This window comes from Thamnophis sirtalis, unplaced genomic scaffold (genome assembly GCF_051295495.1).
Source record: "Thamnophis sirtalis isolate CommonGarterSnake01/CBP01778 unplaced genomic scaffold, rThaSir2_p1.2 scaffold_5, whole genome shotgun sequence".
Taxonomy (NCBI): domain Eukaryota; kingdom Metazoa; phylum Chordata; class Lepidosauria; order Squamata; family Natricidae; genus Thamnophis; species Thamnophis sirtalis.
The window spans coordinates 115,785,955-115,803,401 of NW_028261385.1; the positions used below are offsets into that span (position 1 = coordinate 115,785,955).

At 41.4% G+C, this 17,447-nt stretch overlaps 1 protein-coding gene across 1 annotated transcript in view; it reads right to left on the reverse strand.

Moving 5' to 3' along the window:
• LOC148045596 (germinal-center associated nuclear protein-like) overlaps positions 1-17,447 on the reverse strand; it is a 77,340-nt gene that overhangs the window by 58,559 nt on the left and 1,334 nt on the right. Inside the window, exons 2-6 of the mRNA XM_087716676.1 lie at positions 13,233-14,470; positions 12,845-13,065; positions 10,731-10,809; positions 9,538-9,685; positions 5,386-5,582 (exon numbers count right to left, since the gene is read on the reverse strand). Coding sequence (XP_087572802.1) covers positions 5,386-5,582; positions 9,538-9,685; positions 10,731-10,809; positions 12,845-13,065; positions 13,233-14,406 — 1,819 coding nt within the window. The 5' untranslated portion in view covers positions 14,407-14,470. The remainder of the gene's footprint in view (positions 1-5,385; positions 5,583-9,537; positions 9,686-10,730; positions 10,810-12,844; positions 13,066-13,232; positions 14,471-17,447) is intronic.

A 17,447-nucleotide genomic window follows, 5' to 3' on the forward strand; every position in this document is an offset into this window, starting at 1 on the left:
ACTAGGCCAGGAACCAAGGGTAGGGATGACCACTGTCTCCACCTGCCTCAAGAAGGGGCATATCAGGTAAGAACCACTGCCCCATTCTCCAACGTTGGTGGAGACAGAGGTCATGCATGGGACGTACCACAACTGGGCGTGTCCCCAGATGGGAATGAGACTGAGCTAGGAGCTTGAAGAAGGAAGAACTTGTTGGAGGACTCGCCGTCCGAATGCCGCATCCACCGACGCGTATCTGTACATCTTATAATGGCAGATAAAGGAATTGGGGTTCGCCCAGGTGGCCACCTTGCAGATCTCTTCCACTGAGGCCTTCCTTGTCCACGCTGCTGAAGTAGCCACGCTGCGTGTGGCATGTGCTGTGATGTTGGATGGAGGTGAGAGGTGGTTCACCACGTAAGCTTTAGTTATGGTTGACCGGATCCAGCGTCCAACCAAAGATGGAAAAGCCTTCAGACCCTTGTTTGTGGGATGTAAAGAAACAAAGAGTGCCTCAGTGCGTCTGAAGACAGCCGTCTTGGCAATATAGATCTTAAGAGCCCTTCTGACGTCTAACTTGTGCCATTTGCGCTCGAGACTGTGAGAGGGATTAGGGCAAAAGTTCGGTAGGGTGAGGTCCAGAGACCGATGAAAAGCCGAATTGACCTTTGGGACAAAGGTGGGGTCAAGCTGAAGGACCACACGGTCTGAGTGAAAGGTACACAAGTTGGAACGGATGAAAAGGGCAGCCAATTCTGAGACGCGTCATGCAGACATGATAGCCACCAGAAAGGTTGTCTTCAATGTGAGGTGATGCAGGGAGGCCGACCTGAGAGGCTTGAAAGGTGGTCCAGTGAGAGAGTCATGGACTTTGGTGAGATCCCACGTGGGGAAGTAGTGGATGACAGGAGGGCAGAGACTACATGTGCCCTTAATGAAGCGATGCACATGAGGGTTCAAGGAGAGAGGCTCATTTTGGTGAAGAGAAAGAACCGAAGAAAGAGCTGAAACCTGCCTCCGTAAGATGTTAGGCGTATGTCCTTTATCTAGTTCCTGTTTCAGGAACTCCAAAACCTGGCAAACCGAAGTCTCCAGGAGCGAGACCTCTTTAGAGAGGCACCATGTGCTGAAAGTCTGCAACGTTGATTCGTAGATTCTATTAGTGGCCAGGTGTCAGGAAGCCTGAATAGTTTGGATCTCAGAAAGGTTTGCCGCCCTCAAGACCTCCCGCTTAGCCTCCATGTGGTTAGGCGGAGCCAAGACAGGTCGGGATGGTGGATGGATCCCTGATGAAGGGATGGTATCAGGGGAAGATGCCACTCTGGGCCCACTGAGAGGTTGACTAGGTCCGCGAACCATGGGCAGTGCGGCCAATGGGGGGTGAGTAGGATGAGCTTGGCCTCTTCCTCTATCATTTTCTGAATGACCCTCTGTATCAGGGGGAAGCGAGGGAAGGTGTTCAGGAGACTGTGGGGCCACCTGCACCTCAAGGCGTCCGTCCCTTCCGCACCTGGTGTCGTGTAGCAAGACAGGTATCTGGGCAGCTGCTTGTTGGATGCTGTTGCGAAGAGATCTAGGACCGGGATCCCGTACCTGGTCGACAGGTGTTTGAAGATGCGACGGTTGAGGGTCCACTCTGCAGGGTCGATTGTTGTGCAGCTCAACCAGTCCGCTCTGCCATTGTTGGAGCCCGAGATGTGTTTGGCGTGGAGAGAGAGAAGGTTGGCTTCGGCCCAGATCCCTAGGTGAAAGACGGAGAAACCGTCTGTGTTGTTTGTGAATGGGTACATGGAGGTAAGCCTCCGTGAGGTCCACTGATGTTAGGAGATCATTTTTGCGCATACTCTCTAGAATTGACAGGAGAGAGTGCATTTTGAACCTCCTGAACCTGATGAATCGATTTAAGAATTTGAGATTAAAGATCGCTCTCCAGCCCCCCGAAGACTTTGCCACGATAAAGAGACGAGAATAGAACCCCCGTCCCACCTGGCCCGGAGGCACAGGTTGAATGGCCCATATGAGGAGCAGATGATGGATGGCCTGCTCCACTAGGAGTCTCTTTTGAGGATCCCTGGAAATGGGACAGAGGACAAAGTGGTTTGGAGGGCTGGAGTGCAAATCCAAGAGAAGGCTGAATCTGATCGTGGACCTGACCCACGCGTCGTTGGTGATGTCATCCCAATGATCTGCAAAGGTCGACGGACGTCCCCCTATGGGGAGATCTTCCAGGCAGTCACTTCTGCCTTTTGTAGGATCGGTTGGTATTATCCCTGAATGACTTTCTGGGCTGGAATCTCTGGCGGTCGACATCGCTCGGGTCCTGACCAAGTGGCAGGATAGATCCTCGTCCGTTTAGTGGGTTTCTCCTACCCGCTGGGGGATTTGTCTTATCACCCCAGCATCTTCAGAGTTTCCCCCTTAATCTGCTGGTCCCTTCAGGATCCACAGCGCTCAGAAATGAGCCTAAACGAAGAAGTTAGAGTTTGAGGTTAGGAGAGCTCCCGTTCCTCAGCTCCAAGTACAATGACGTCACCACAGGAAGTCCGCCTTTCTTTTATTAATATTTCTGCGAGCCCTGGAATCCCTGGCTGGAAGCCTAGCCTGGAGTTGCTTCAGTCATAAGAGAGCAAAGCGACTAAAGAAAGAAGCAGAGGCCCAAGCCGAGGCCTGGTGACTCTTGACTAGAGATTGTTCTATTCTCTTGTCTTTGAGGCAAAGAGCCCCCTCAGGAGCTGATGAGGCTGCGTTGGGAGAAGAAAGGCCAATTATAGGTAAGTCGGTAGAAGGTACCTCTAAGGCCTTGGTGAGTTCTGGTCCCACGTTATACAGGCACTTGTCCAAGGTATTGCGGAGAGGACCTGTACCTGGTGATGCCCATTGGTTCTGGACCATGTCTATGAAGAGTCTGGGAGACGGAATCACCTTCTTTTCGACCTTAGGTTGGATGAAGAGGGGTTCAGTAGCGTCCACCTTGCCGCTTCAGTCCTTTGCTTTAGGAGAAGGGATGCCAGCGATTCTCTTGGCCTTAAAGAGGAGAGAACGAAAGACAGCAGGTTTGACTGAGGACTGCAGGTGGGTCAGGGGGAAGACCCCCATCTTTTGAGAGATCTGAATCTCTTGCCGGATGTTCCTCTTCGCCAAAAACCAAAAGATGGTTGGAAGTGCCAGGGAGCTCATGTGATGATGAAGCCGAGAGATTACCATCCCTGCATCGGGAACCAGAGGAAGAAGCAGACCTGCGTGGGGTAGAGTGGTTAGAAGACCTATGTTTAAGGCCTGCTGCTACGCCATGTTCAATGACCTCAGAAATCATGTCTGCCATACCAGGTGAGTAAGAGCAGCGGCAGGGGGAAGGGGAAATTTCCTCCTGGTAGAGTGGCTCCTCATCCAGAGGAATGCTCCTGCTACCCTCAGATTCATCCCCACTGCAGGCAAAGTCGCCTGGGCCCCTGGCCTCCTCAGGCTGAATGATGGATGCAGCAGGAGAGAGGTCATCCTCCGAATCAGAGGATAACTCAGGAGGAGGACTGGGCTGAGAAGGCCTTTGGGCCTGAAATAGATAAGAGCCAAGGTGGCGCAGTGGTTAAATGCAGCACTGCAGGCTACTGCTAGATCAGCAGGTCAGCGGTTCAAATCTCACCGGCTCAGGGTTGACTCAGCCTTCCATCCTTCCGAGGTGGGTAAAATGAGGACCCAGATTGTTGGGGGCAATATGCTGACTCTCTGTAAACCGCTTAGAGAGGCCTGAAAGGCCTATGAAGCGGTATATAAGTCTACTGCTATTGCTATTGCTGCTATATAGATGGGATTCAGTGTGGTTAGTCTTGGCCTTGGCCTTGCTGGGAGGAGCCTGGGTGGCACTGTCCTTTGCTTGTGACTTGGGTATACCTCTCTGTGACTACCTGGGGGTCTTGGGAGAGGGCTCTGTGGGGGATGCTTCTGGGGACGGTTTGCGTTTGCGGGTCCCAGCAGAAGGGGTCTTGGTGGTGGGCAGAGGCATTCATGGCTCAGGGGCAGGAGAAGAGGCCATGGTTTGTACTCGCAATTCGTTGAACACTCCCAAAATGGCCACTGGAGATCTTTGCGCCAAAACAAAATGGCCACTGAGGCTACAGAGCGAGTGAGGGTGTTGAAGGCCCTACGGCGAGGCTGCGGAGGCCGAGAGGAGCAGCAGCGGTGGTCCAATGAGGCAGGAGCGCTGAGGAGAGGCAGTGGCGTGTAGCGGTAGCATTTCCCGGCGGCGGCTGCTGGCAGCTTTTTTCAGCTGCTGGCAGTCTTAGCGGATATTTGGCGGCCTTGGCAGTGCTTGGAGTGGCTGCAGTGCAAGGGAGAGGTCCGGAGACTAGCAGAGGCAGCAGCGCAGAGAGGGGCCTCCAACGGCCGTTGTTAAGAGGTGCTGCTTGCAGGCGAGCCTCTGAATTGCCTGCAAGCTTAAGAGGCAGAAGCCTCGAAGGAACCCTGATTAGTCTCTCCAAAAAGCCCAGGGCTAATTGAGAGACTTAGCTCTGAGGAGCTATCCCCTGATTCCTTCCAATTTGGATGTAATTTGGATGAAATTTAGAAAAATATCCAATTAAATTAATTAAAATATCTATTAAAGTTGAGGAGAAAACAGTTAGCACAGCCAGTTCAGATCCAACTGAGCGGGAGGACAATCCTCTGAGGCGATGACATCACTTTGGTATACTCAGTACTATTGGTTACTAATTGAGTTAACCCATGCATGACTGTTGTCTCTACCAACGTTGGAGAACAGATTTAAAAACAGAGCTGTTTGAAAGATCATTTATTTAACTCTGCCATCAACACAATTGGTTTTTTTTTTCTACAGTAACTTAAGATATGATTTGAAGCTTTAAAGGTTATTATTTCTGTATTATTTATCTATTACTGTTATATTTATTTTGGTTTATTGTTATCTGAGTCAATTTTTGCATTTCACAACATGCAGTACAGAACCATTAGTTGTAGTCCCCCTTAGGCATATAATCAGCAGGGTGATCTTGAGCAGTCACCTTCTTCCAGCCCTAGGAAGCAGGCAAACCATTTTTGAAAAACCCGCCCAAAAAACTGCAGAACTTGTGTCCAAGTAATACCTGGAAATTGCATATGACTGAACAACAACAACAAAAAGACTGAAATAAAGCTAACCAGGTCTGATTTTTGTTTATTGTACACTACCACAAGTCTAACTAGAAATTGACAGAAATAAATATAAAATAAAATACTATGGGGAAAATACAGGAAGTATTACAATTCTACATTCCTGAATACTATAGTATTGTATATCAATAATAATATTCTCATTGCTGTGTTACAATAATTATATGGCTTCATGACTTCACAAATCCTCTCACCCAATTTATATTTCAAGTATCATTATCACAGCACTTTAACAACTCTTACCTTGACGCATAATTTTATCTCTCTGGTCTAAAAGTCGGTACTTATCCTCAGAGGTTTCTGCTACCATTCCTATAAGACTGTTGAAGGAAGAGGCTGACACTTCTGCATTCTCTGAGCCCTGGCCTTCAGATCCACAATCAAAGGCATATTGCTCAAATTGCAAAGACTTTTTAAGGCCAGATTTCTTAGCCGGAGAACTATAAGAAACAAGACATAAAGAAAGTAATATTTCTTTACCTAGTGCCCAAGAACACATGACCTTTTTTATGCCAACAATACAGTCTCTGATTGTGTGTATGTGTGTATGTATGTAGAGTATATGGATTACCTGGTGAAGGAATAGCTTTGTTTCTTTTGTATTCCTTGGATATGGCTGTCTGCTTGTAATGATGTGAATTAACCACGGTCTGGAATAATATAACTAAATCATGCTAGTTACTTCACAAAAACATATTGTTCATGAAAAGATATCACCATTCCTCAGGACTAAAAAGTCTAAAAATGAATGTACAGATAAGTCCTCAACTTACAACCAGAATTGACCCCCAACTTTCTATTGTTTAGTGAGACATTTGTTAAGTGAGTTTTGCCCCATTTTATAACTTTTCTTGTCACAGTTGTGACAAGAACTTGTCACAGTTGTGAATCACAGTTGTTAAGATAGTAACATTGTTAACTGAATCTGGCTTCTCCATTGACTTTCCTTATCAGAAGGTTGCAAAAGGTGATCACGTGACCTCAGGACACTGCAACCGTCATGAGTCAGGTGCCAAGGATCTGCATTTTGATCATGTGACCATGGGGATACCGCAACAGTTGTAAATGTGAAAAATGGTCATAAGTCACTTTTTTCACTGCCTTTGTAACTTTCAATGGTCACTAAGTGAACTATTGTAAGTCAAGGACTACCTATAATGTCAAATTCATCTGTAAAATAGTGTGGAAGTTACCATTCAAAATGATTGAAGAATATTAGGTTGCCTATGACTGGTCAATTTCCATCTTCCATTTCCCCCAAAATACCTATAGGATTTCAGCTTTCATAATTTCCAGTTGGCATTTAGCATGCTGCTTGTGAGATCATGAGAGTTAATGTAGAATACCTAGCAGGTTTCAGATTCAATACATCATCCCCATCCACCATATGCTTCTTTAATAATACAGAATAGTGAAGGGATTCACCTAGTGTCCATCTCACTTCTAGTGCTATTAAGGCCACTTCATTTGGAACAGCCCATGCTAATTACTCATAGCAAATCTAATTATTTATTACAGTGCTTAGCCAGCAAATAGATAATAATCAGCAAATAAACAATTACAGCAATATTAGCCATAGCATTATTTCCAGTGACTTTGGAAAGCCCTGTGTTCTTTTGACAGTTATAGAAAGAAACATGGGCCAGAATTTACATTCATTATCTATATATTTTCTATAAAAGAGAATATATGTACCATAGCACAGAACTGAATTGTGAAATCCTTGATATTGTTTGCTTCCAGATGTTTCATTACGCAATTAGGTAATATCATCAATGCAAGTTAAGTGGGGGATTTACTCATTTATATACAGTAATTTTGCCATGCGAGTGTTGGATGTTGCTAATGGATGTTGTTGCTGGAGAAAATACATTCTTTTGTTCTCTTCTTAGCTTTTATATTGTGTATTTTGAATTATATAGATATTTGGTTGGGTAATGAAATTTCTCCAAGCAATTAACCAAGCTCAGAGAGGTACATATATTCTCTTCTATTGGAAATATATAATGTACATTCTTGCCTATAGTTTATGCTTCTTTCTTACATTGCTTCTGTTTGCCTTTTATCCCATTTTGCCAGTTAATTATTAGTTAGCTGGTATTTAATATATGAATAAGCAAACATCAACTATATTTCACTGAAAAATATACCATATTTTTCGTCGTATAAGACGAACCTTTTTGCCTCAAAAAAGAGGCTGAAAATCTGGGTGCATCTTATACACCGAATACAGCATTTTTTTGCCTCCCAAAGCCCCGCCCCTTCACCAAAATGGCCGTGCATACCCTTATGGAGACTTTCAGAGAGCTCCTGGGGGCTGGGGAGGGCAGAAATGAGCAAAAAAAGGGGCGTTTTTTGCCCCCCAACCCCACAGCACTCTATAAGCCTCCATAAGGCTATGCATGCAAATTTTTTGCTCGTTTTTGAGCTTCCCACCCCGCTAGGAGCACTCTGCAAGCCCCCCCCAAGGCTATTCATGCCTTTTTTTGAAAAAAAAGGGGGGGCGTTTTTATGAAAAACAGACCGTTTTTGGGAGGTTTGTAGAGGGCAAAAACTTTTTTTTCCTTTTGGAAAGCTCTTTGATTGATGAGAATTACGTGGATCAAATGCTGTGTCAGCAGAAACACCTACCTATCCACTGTATTTCTATCTCTATTTCTCTCTCTATCCCTCTACCTACCTACCCTCTCTCTCCCTACCTATCTACTGTATTTCTCTCTCTCTATTTCTCTCTATCTAGCCCTCTACTTACCAACCTGCCTACTCTCTCTCTTTCTCCCTACCTATCTACTGTATTTCTCTCTTTATCTCTTTCTATTTCTCTCTCTCTATTCCTCTACCTACCTACCTACCTACCCACGCTCTCTCTCTATCTCTATTTCTCTCTCTCTCATCTACCTACCTACCTAACTACTCTCTCTCTCCCTACCTACCTACTGTATTTCTCTCTCTTTCTTTCCCTCTCTATCCCTCTATCTAACTACCTACTTTTGTTTTTAATTTGCCTCTTCAAAACCTGAAATTTCCAGCCACACTTGAAATGTTATGACTGTTGTTGTTTTTACTCTGTCTGTCTTTTCTCCTATTTGTATCCCCTTCCTCCCCTTTTGGTTGTTAGACGCCCCGAGTCCCTCGGGAGTGGGGCGGCATACAAATTAAATAAATAAACAAACAAACCTTGGTGCGTCTTATACTCCGGTGCATCTTATACTCCGAAAAATATGGTATGTGCTTGCTTTGATCTAGATGTAGAGTTTAACTGAGAGTGTACTGGGTACCAACTAACAGGAAATTACTGCTATAACCTCTTAATACATAATGATAGAAGCTAGTGTGGTAGGAATCCCCAATTCATTTATGAGGGACAGTTCACAAAAATATACTATCCAAATAATATGGAGATTCTCAAACTGGAAAATATGCTTAGTGAAATAGGATGACAATCTTACTATCAGCCTCTGTTTTGGTTACTTGCTTACGGCTGCTCTACTACGCTTGTTTACTATCGACTGCCATAGGAATGGGGGGGGCATGGTATTGGGGATGGGAATTATATTGTACTGGAGAAGTCTTGTTCTCACTTCTGCACATACTGGTGGCTGATGTTTGGACTTGGTCAAGGCCAACCGTCTCACATACCAACTTGATGAGGCTATTTGAAGATGCACCCCACATGACACCTTAGGGAGTTGCAGATTAGACACTGGGTTGGGGAATTGGGGGGAGGGTGCTGGGTAAACGTTTGATATGTATATGTTCCCGCCTTTCTGGCTCAGATCTTGCTTTCCTTTTAGCTGCTTTTACTTCATATCTAGTAAATGTATTTTATCTCTATTAACATGGAGTTGAGGTTTTTCTTTCTTGGATATTGAAGGAGGCATGCCTGACACTTACCTAGCATACCACAAGTTTTTGTTTTCAAATTAATTATATATCTTTTTTTTAGAAGTGATTAACCAATTTATATTTTCTTCATCACTAGAACAGCAAATCATTAAAGAGTAAGAAATATCTTCTCTGTATATTTGACTGAATAATTGTAATGGCAACTGCCTTAGAAGTTGTAATTGTAAACATTTCCTTAAATATAATTCTCCAAGTTTTTGAGAATATATTGTAATGTAACTGAAACAAAAATTGGTTTTTTTCACAATTAGCTTGGCATTAGCCTTCCTAGTTTTTTCAATTGACCACAAATATCTTATCATAAAACAATCCTTCTCAGTAGCAGTTCTATTCAACCCTACCAAGCCTACAGCAAGATCAAAATGAATATGACAATATGATATAAGACATACAGAACTACCCTTCCAAATGTTAAGTTACAACATAATTTACAAAATCTATAAAGTGTCTAGTAATTTTATTTCACAAAGACTATTGTGAAATGCATACCTCTTGTTTGACAGATTCCCACTTCCAGTGGGGCGGATTAAGGATTTAGAAACTATAGAAGACTCATGACTCAGTTGTTCATTGCTTTGCCTCCCATCACCTTCATCTAGCTTCTCCTCTTTAGGTGAATAGTCTTTCTTATTAGGACCTTTCCACATTGAGAACACAAAAAATTAACATATGTTATTACTTAACATTACCATAAATAAATGTACAATTCAATATAATGTTTAAACATCTCACAGAATCTACCCCATAATGACAGAAATAAATATATAAAAGCAGACATATGAAGATGAAAAAAGATGGTATGTTCCCTTTTTTTCTCTTTTGTACAGACACATTTCAGTGGATTCATTGGACAATGAAAATGTTGCTTCCTGCACACTTTTGGGTGTATTGTATAGATTTTTGTCTGCTAGTCATGAAAATAACCTGCAATTTAACCTATCACATACCATAGAAATCTTCTGTTTTTATACAATAGTAATGTATACCCTTCATTACCTGTGAGTTATGCTCATATATGAAAGAAACATACAAAAACATGGAATTGTTGAAGCGCATTCAGCATACCAAGTACAACTGGAATATCTGTGGAGATCCAAAAGTAGTGGCTCTACTGTTTGGAAAGCAGTTTGGATATACCAAATACTATTGTTACATATGCAAATGGTACAGTGTTGCAAGAGAATCACATTACATTAAAAAGAAATGGCCACTCAAAAAGAATTTGGTTCCAGGATAGAAAAATGTCACATATGAACCCCCTTGTTGACCCAACAAATATATTTTTGCCTCAACTTCACGTAAAACACTGACTGATGGAAAATTTTGTGAAAGCAATAAACAAGAACAGTGAAGGTTTTTGTTATTTGAGACATGTTTCAAGAATAACTGATGCCAAAATTAAGAAAGGCATTCTATTGGTCCACAGATTAAATATATTAACTGTAACAAAGTGGTTTGAAGATTTGTTAGTGGGGTGGGGGTTGTCAAAGAAAATTGCCTGTAAAGTATTTAAGGATGTCCTTGAATTTTTTTTTAGTAAACTACAAAGCACCGAACTACATTCAGCTGGTCAACAAACAACTTATAGCATACAAAACCATGAAATGCAACATTATGAAACACTATAAAACAAAAATATTTACAATATTTTAATATCTGATCTTTAAAACAAAGTAGCTTACTTGGTTTCTTTTTATGCCAATTTGTCACTATATCTTTGTGTAAGTCTTTTGCTTTCTTTCTAGCCAAAACAGCAGATGCCTAGAGTAGGAAAAGGTTAGTTAGAAACAGTGTAGAATACAAAATGTTATATAACATTATTTAATAACATCATCTGTTTATAAGATAAGGAAGATTTTTAACAATTATTCACTTTATGTGAAACAACATATTTCTTGTGAAAGCAAACACTCCCAATATAACACTAGAGACAGGATTTACATGAAATATCCATCTTCTCTAATAAGATGCAGTTACAACTTGAGATGTTGCATATACATATTCAGGCACAAAATAATTCAAATTATTAGAATAGGGATATCAAAAAGTAAAGTAGTGAAAAATTGCAACCAAGAATAACTCTCAACTGACGTTATACGGTATGAACTTTCCTTCCCCGAATTTGGAGGCTGAATATATAATGTGGAATAAACCCAATACAGGAGTCCCTTTCTTGCAGTAGAACATTTTCTAATCCTGGCAATCTCTTACAAGAATCTAAAAAAAACCCCAAAGATGATTTTCTTGAATTTTAAGTGAAATCTGATCTGAGAAAAATGACAAAGCAAAAAAATAAACAAATTGTGCATCAAGTTTCTCATTCAGTGAAATGTGAAAGATAACCAAATCCTGGAACATTTTGCTTTATTATAAGATGCTCTTGCACTCTTCTCCCCTATACAAACACACACAGACAAACTGCACACTAGATACAAACAAGTGCAATAATGGCAAATAATTACAATATTTTAGAAAAGACCCACTGAGATTTGTTTGTCAAAGTGTAAGAATTGAGAGGGGAAACCCTTTACTAGAAAATTTAGTATATCTTCTGCCATCAGAAGCCATTGGGAAAAGTCTTCTTTAGAAATGTCTCTTCATTCTCCCGCAGAATTCACATAGTGTTGAAAATTACATCTGCCTATCAGTCCCATATTTATTAAGTTAATGAATGTCTGGAGTACAATGAAAAAAGTTGTATCTGTAGTAACAATTATTATAGCATCTAATTACTGTTTTTTTTCAGCATAAGACGCATCAGAGTATAAGATGCACCAAGGTTTTGAAGAGGCAATTTTTAAAAAAAAAAGTTTTTGTACTCAGTAGACTTCCCAAAAATGGCCCGTTTTTCATGAAAACGGGCCCGGTTTTTTTCCCCCCCAAAAAAGTTAGGAACAGCCCTTAGGAGGCTTGTAGAGTGCTCCAGGGGGGACGAGCAAAAAGCACCCCCTTTTTTGCAAAAATGGGTACATTCTTTGTCAAAAAAAGGGCATAGATCGTCTTTAGCAGGCTTCTAGAGTGCTCCTGGGGTCTGGGTGGGGCAAAATTGAGCAAAAAAATGACCCATTTTTCACTCGTTTCTGCCCTCCCCAGCCCCCAGGAGAACTCTGCAAGGCTCCTAAAGACTATGCATGGGCATTTTGGTGAAGAGGGTGGGGTTTCAGGAGGCAAAAAATGCTGTATTCAGTGTATAAGACGCACCCAGATTTTCGGCCTCTTTTTTGAGGGAAAAAGGTGCATCTTATACTGTGAAAAATATGGTAGCACATGTACAGCCTAAATCTTGGATCAAATCCACCCTCTCTCATTCACTAGATAAGAAAATTGGTCCCTCAAGAGGGCAAATGTTTGATATACAAATGTCTATTTGATATATGGTTTTTCTGTCTCAATTTTCTACAATAATTTACTTTTTCCAGGCATTTTCCATTTAAAAGAATACAAATTCTACTATTAAGAAAATGTCAACATGTAGACCTGGTATCATTGATTAAAAAGTTTTATGTCACGGAATTAACTATTTCAAAAACATGTTTTTAGAAGGCTAAGCAAAATAATTATTTTGTAGTCAACATTTCCATAATACATGCATTATAAACTGCAGCTCAGAATGGCCACTGATATCCCAATAGTTTTAATGAAATTTGTGCTTAATTGAAACTTAAATAGTGTAGCCAACATTAAATTGCAAAATATCATAGTAGCCAACTTTAGAAGCATATGGAGTAAATTTCCCAGTAGTTAATCTAATACATATCTTCTACAGCTATTAATCTTCTGATATTTTAAAACTCACATGATCAAGACAGCGTACAATGGCTGACTTTTTGTTACGGTTGGTACGGATTTGTTGGATTTTAATAAACTTCTCGAAGTGTTTGTGAAGAACATTTCTGTCATTTAGATGATCAGGAATATTTTTACACTGGATGGCTGTCAGTTCACTTGGTGAGCATCCAAGGCTTTCTATGCTCCCAGTGCTCCGATTTCGACGCAAAGGGTTTGAGGCAGAAGAATCTGGAAGTAATTGAATAGTGATTAAAAATAAGCATGTATATTTCAAAATCATATATCAAGTAAAATACAAAATGTTCTACTTGTAAGCATACCACTACTTACAATGTAATTAATTGCAACCATTTCCATTTTCATTTGATAAATTCTTGTTAAGCTCTGCTACCTACCATGTTTCAATTTTCCCCTTTCTTCTTTTCTTAGTGTCGATATTGGTTTAGCCATTGCAAAGCCAGACTGACTTCCCCCTGCCATACTTGTTGCTACTGTTTCTCCAGATTCAATGGGAACACGCTCAATTTTGGATTCCTTTTTCTTGCTTTTCAGAACATCTTGTAATACTCTACCAAATAAACCTTGTGCAAGTGGACGATTCAATTTAACAGGACGCTTATTAGAAGTATGATCATTCCTCGATGAAGGTTCTAGTTCATCAGTGTCATAATCATGATGCCTTGGGGAATGCTCTTGTTCTTCTTTCCTTTTCATTCCTTTCCCAAGAGTGGGAAGTGGTTCACTTGGGATGAACAAATCTTCATGTTCCATCTTGTTAGTTTTGTTAATTTGGAAAGTATCTCTCAAAGGCAAAGATGAGTTTGAAAAAGAAGAAAAACTACTACCAGGACTTGTAAATAGAGCCATAGGTCTCTTTTTATCATCTGCTAGAGTCTTACTTGGTAAAGAAGTAGTAAAAGAAACTGCTGAAGTACTGCTACTACTGACTGGTTTGGAGAAATTGAAGCCAGTATTACTTGAATTGCTGCTTTCTTGAGAAATGACAAAAGGGTTTAATTTTCCAGGTCCTGTGCCACTGGGAAAAGAAAATGTAAAAGAAGAAGAAACAGCGGAAGTTGGTATTTTCTCTTGTTCTGAATTAGTCCCAAAGATAGGTTTGAACACTGCATTTTCAGGACTTTTGAAACTGAAATCTGATCTCACAAAACCACCACCTGAAGAAGCTTCTCCAAGCACAGTTCCAAAAGCAGAAGTACTCTGAGAATTGCCAAGATTTGTGGGTGGTCTGAAACTAAATCCAGATTTGCTAGGAACAGGAGAAGTCATTGGTGCAGAAGTCACAAATGTTGTTGTTTGTCCAAGAGAATAAGACTGTGTAAACCCTGGAAGTTGCCCAAATCCCAAGCCCTGCCCTGAAGAATTATGCAGTCCTGAATTAATAGCAAAGTCAGTAAATCCTGGATTCTTTACTCCTCCACTATTCAATCCAAAGAGAGAGCTCTGATTGAACTGGAACGGTGGCTGACTTGGGAACATTCCAGTTGACATACCAGGGGATGCTTGAAAACCTCCTGAAGGCTGTACACTAAAAGGAGTGTTTGGATTCATTTTTGGTGATGTTAATATATAAAATAGCTTTTGTCTAGGTTCCTTTGGTTTTCATCTTTTAGTCCTGCAATATATAATTTAAGTCATAAAATTAATAAACAAACACAATCCTTTCAAGCTGAGTCTTTTAAAAAAAAGAAACACAGTACTGTATTTTAATTTATTTATTCCATTTCTCTCTTACTGTAATCCAAAGCAACTCTTGCCTTGGTTTGCAATGTTATTCGCCAACAAGAACTGAATTATGCTATCTAGAATGTATATCAAATGCATCTAAGATGCAAATGCAACATAGCCGTTGCATAGATTCATTGAAATGAATCTTGACTTATAAAGCCTTTCACAAACTATACAACTCACTAGGAAACACTGAAGACATCACTATCAGTTCTCTCACCATTAAACTTAATTTGAAACTAAACTGTGATTTTAAATACAAGTATCTTGCCATAAATCATTTGTGGAATGACAACTCTTATTATTCTGGATACAGGCCCAAATAATAGTCCGTTAAAATAATGGTTTAAAAATCTAATTATAAAGAAAGAAAAGTACTAATCAAATCTACACAAATATATATGGTTTTATTCTCATAGAAAATACATCTTCAGTACATATGCAAATACTAGGACTGGGTTAGTTAACTCCCACAATGATAATTAAATCTATTTAAGTTAGTCCTTTGGCTTCCATCCTCTTCTGAAATGACGTCTTGAGAAATGACAAAATACTATTTGTATACTATTTGTTATTGTTACCTAACATGAAAATTGAATCAGATGGACTAAATGGGACATTGACCCAAAAAGGATATATGTTAGACTTCTATTTTAAAAAGATAGTAAATGTGCATATAAACTAAGCTGCTTCAAATTAAAATGAAATCTCACATAATTGACATGTATTTCAGTTCCTTGTACACATGCTTATTTTCTATACTATATAAGTAACACAGAGTTTATATATGTCAATCCACAATTTAATGGGTATGGGAGAAAGAGCCATCCATTAAATAAATTATCAAATTCAAATGAAATTTTACCCATGCATATTTTGTGTTTTATCCATGTGTAGATTGGGAAGGAAATAAGCATGCATTTTTATGCATTTTACAAACATAAAATGAGAATGAGATTTTATACATGCTCAGAAGCATATGGCATATATAGGTTTTGTCTATTGTTAAAATATGGTCCATTAACTCAAAATTTACAATAAACTATTTAATTGCTGAACATACAATCATGGGAACATCTGTTTAATCATACTGCCACCTTGAATAATACAGCTGAGACAAATGTAACTATTCTATAACATCTCCTTAAATTAACCCCTCTCTTCCATAAAAGTGAACACCATATTTTTCAGGAAACAGTTAGGATTTTAAAAAATAGTTTAAGAATGAAAGCATGGTAGAAGTATAGTGTTGGAATTGATGGAAGATCTATCTGTTCCAGTACTGTTTCCACAATAGTCATATGTCTATGGTAGCTAACAGGCAGATCACAAGGGCAGAAGTACCCTTCTGTTTGTGTTTTCCATCATCTGACATTAAAAGACAGGTTGCCTGTGATACTGATGATAATAACCATTATCAACGTTAATTTTCAATGGAGTTTAAAAATCATTCAATTTCAGATAGTTATCACTTATGGGAAAAATAAGCAGTTTATTTACCGTATTTCCCCGAAAATATGATGTTTTGATAATAAGGCCATGCCACATTTTTCTGGTGGACAAAAATATAAGCACTCCCCCACAAATAAGCCCCCTGGACAACCCTCCACGTACGACCGGGCATAGCACCGCTCACCAACCTAGCGGTATCCCATAGGTGCCAAGCGGCGAGAACCAGGGGGGCAAAGTGATCACGTTGCTTGATGCCTTCAGGATACCGCTAGGTTGGTGAGCGGCGCTGCGCCCAGCTGAAGAGGGGGGTTGCCGGGCGGCTGCTCTCTTATGAGCAGGCTCCCAAAGAGTCGGGCACAGCAGCCACCCCGCAAACCCCCTTTCTAGCCATGCAGAGCGCCATTCACTGACCTAGGGGTATAGCCAAGCCGTGTGAGTGCCGGTTAACCATCACCCAGCTCCCGCGACTTGGCACCTTCGAAATGCCAGTGAATGGACCTCTGCAGGGCTGGAGAAGGGGGTTGTGCGAGCAGCTGTTCCGCTCCCGCTTGCGCGTCTCCCAATCTCATGATGCCATGGCCCAACTCTCCCTGCAGAGCCAGGGCACTTCCGCTGCCGCCGCCACCATCCCAGCATGGCTTTTTCGGCAGCTTCCAAATTGAGTCTTCCGGCAGTGGCCACTCTGGGCGTATGCTCTATGGTTGTGGGCTGACTGTCGGCAGAGCGTACAACCATAGAGCGTATGCCTATTGCCGGAAGACTCTCTCTGCAGGGAGAACTGGGCCAGGGCATCATGAGGCTGGGACGCGCGTGAGCGACAGCGGAACAGCCGCTCGCGCAACCCTCCACTCCAGCCATGCAGAGCGCCATTCATTGGCATTTTGAAGGCACCAAGCCACGGGAGCTGGGCAGTGGCGAACAGGTGCTCACGCAGTTTGGCAATACCCCTAGGTCAATGTGCCCGGCTGGAAAGGGGGTTTGCCGGGTGGCTGCTTGTGAGCGTGATTGCTTCATGGCTGTTATGTTGTGCTGCTGCGGCAGCGCAACACAGACATTCACCCATGAGGCTGTGCCCGGCTCTTTGGGAGCAATGTTCCTTCTAATTTTTTTTCAGTGTATGCGGAAAAGTATAGTGTTTGAGCGGCACATTTTCATGCCTGAGCAACTGAATTTTTTTTCCAGCCATAATTGCCATCAGAGCAGATGTTGGGGAGGGGGGCAAGGAAAAGGGTCCCCTCCCTCTCCCTCAGACCTCCAGGAAGGATGGAAGGGAAGGGAGGGGGAAGGAAAGGAAAGGAAATGGGAAAGAAGGAAAGGAATGGAAAAAGGAAAGGACATGGAAAAGAAGGAAAGGAAAAAGGAAAGAAGAAAGGAAAGGAAAAGAGAAAGGAAAGGAAAAAGGAAAGGAAATG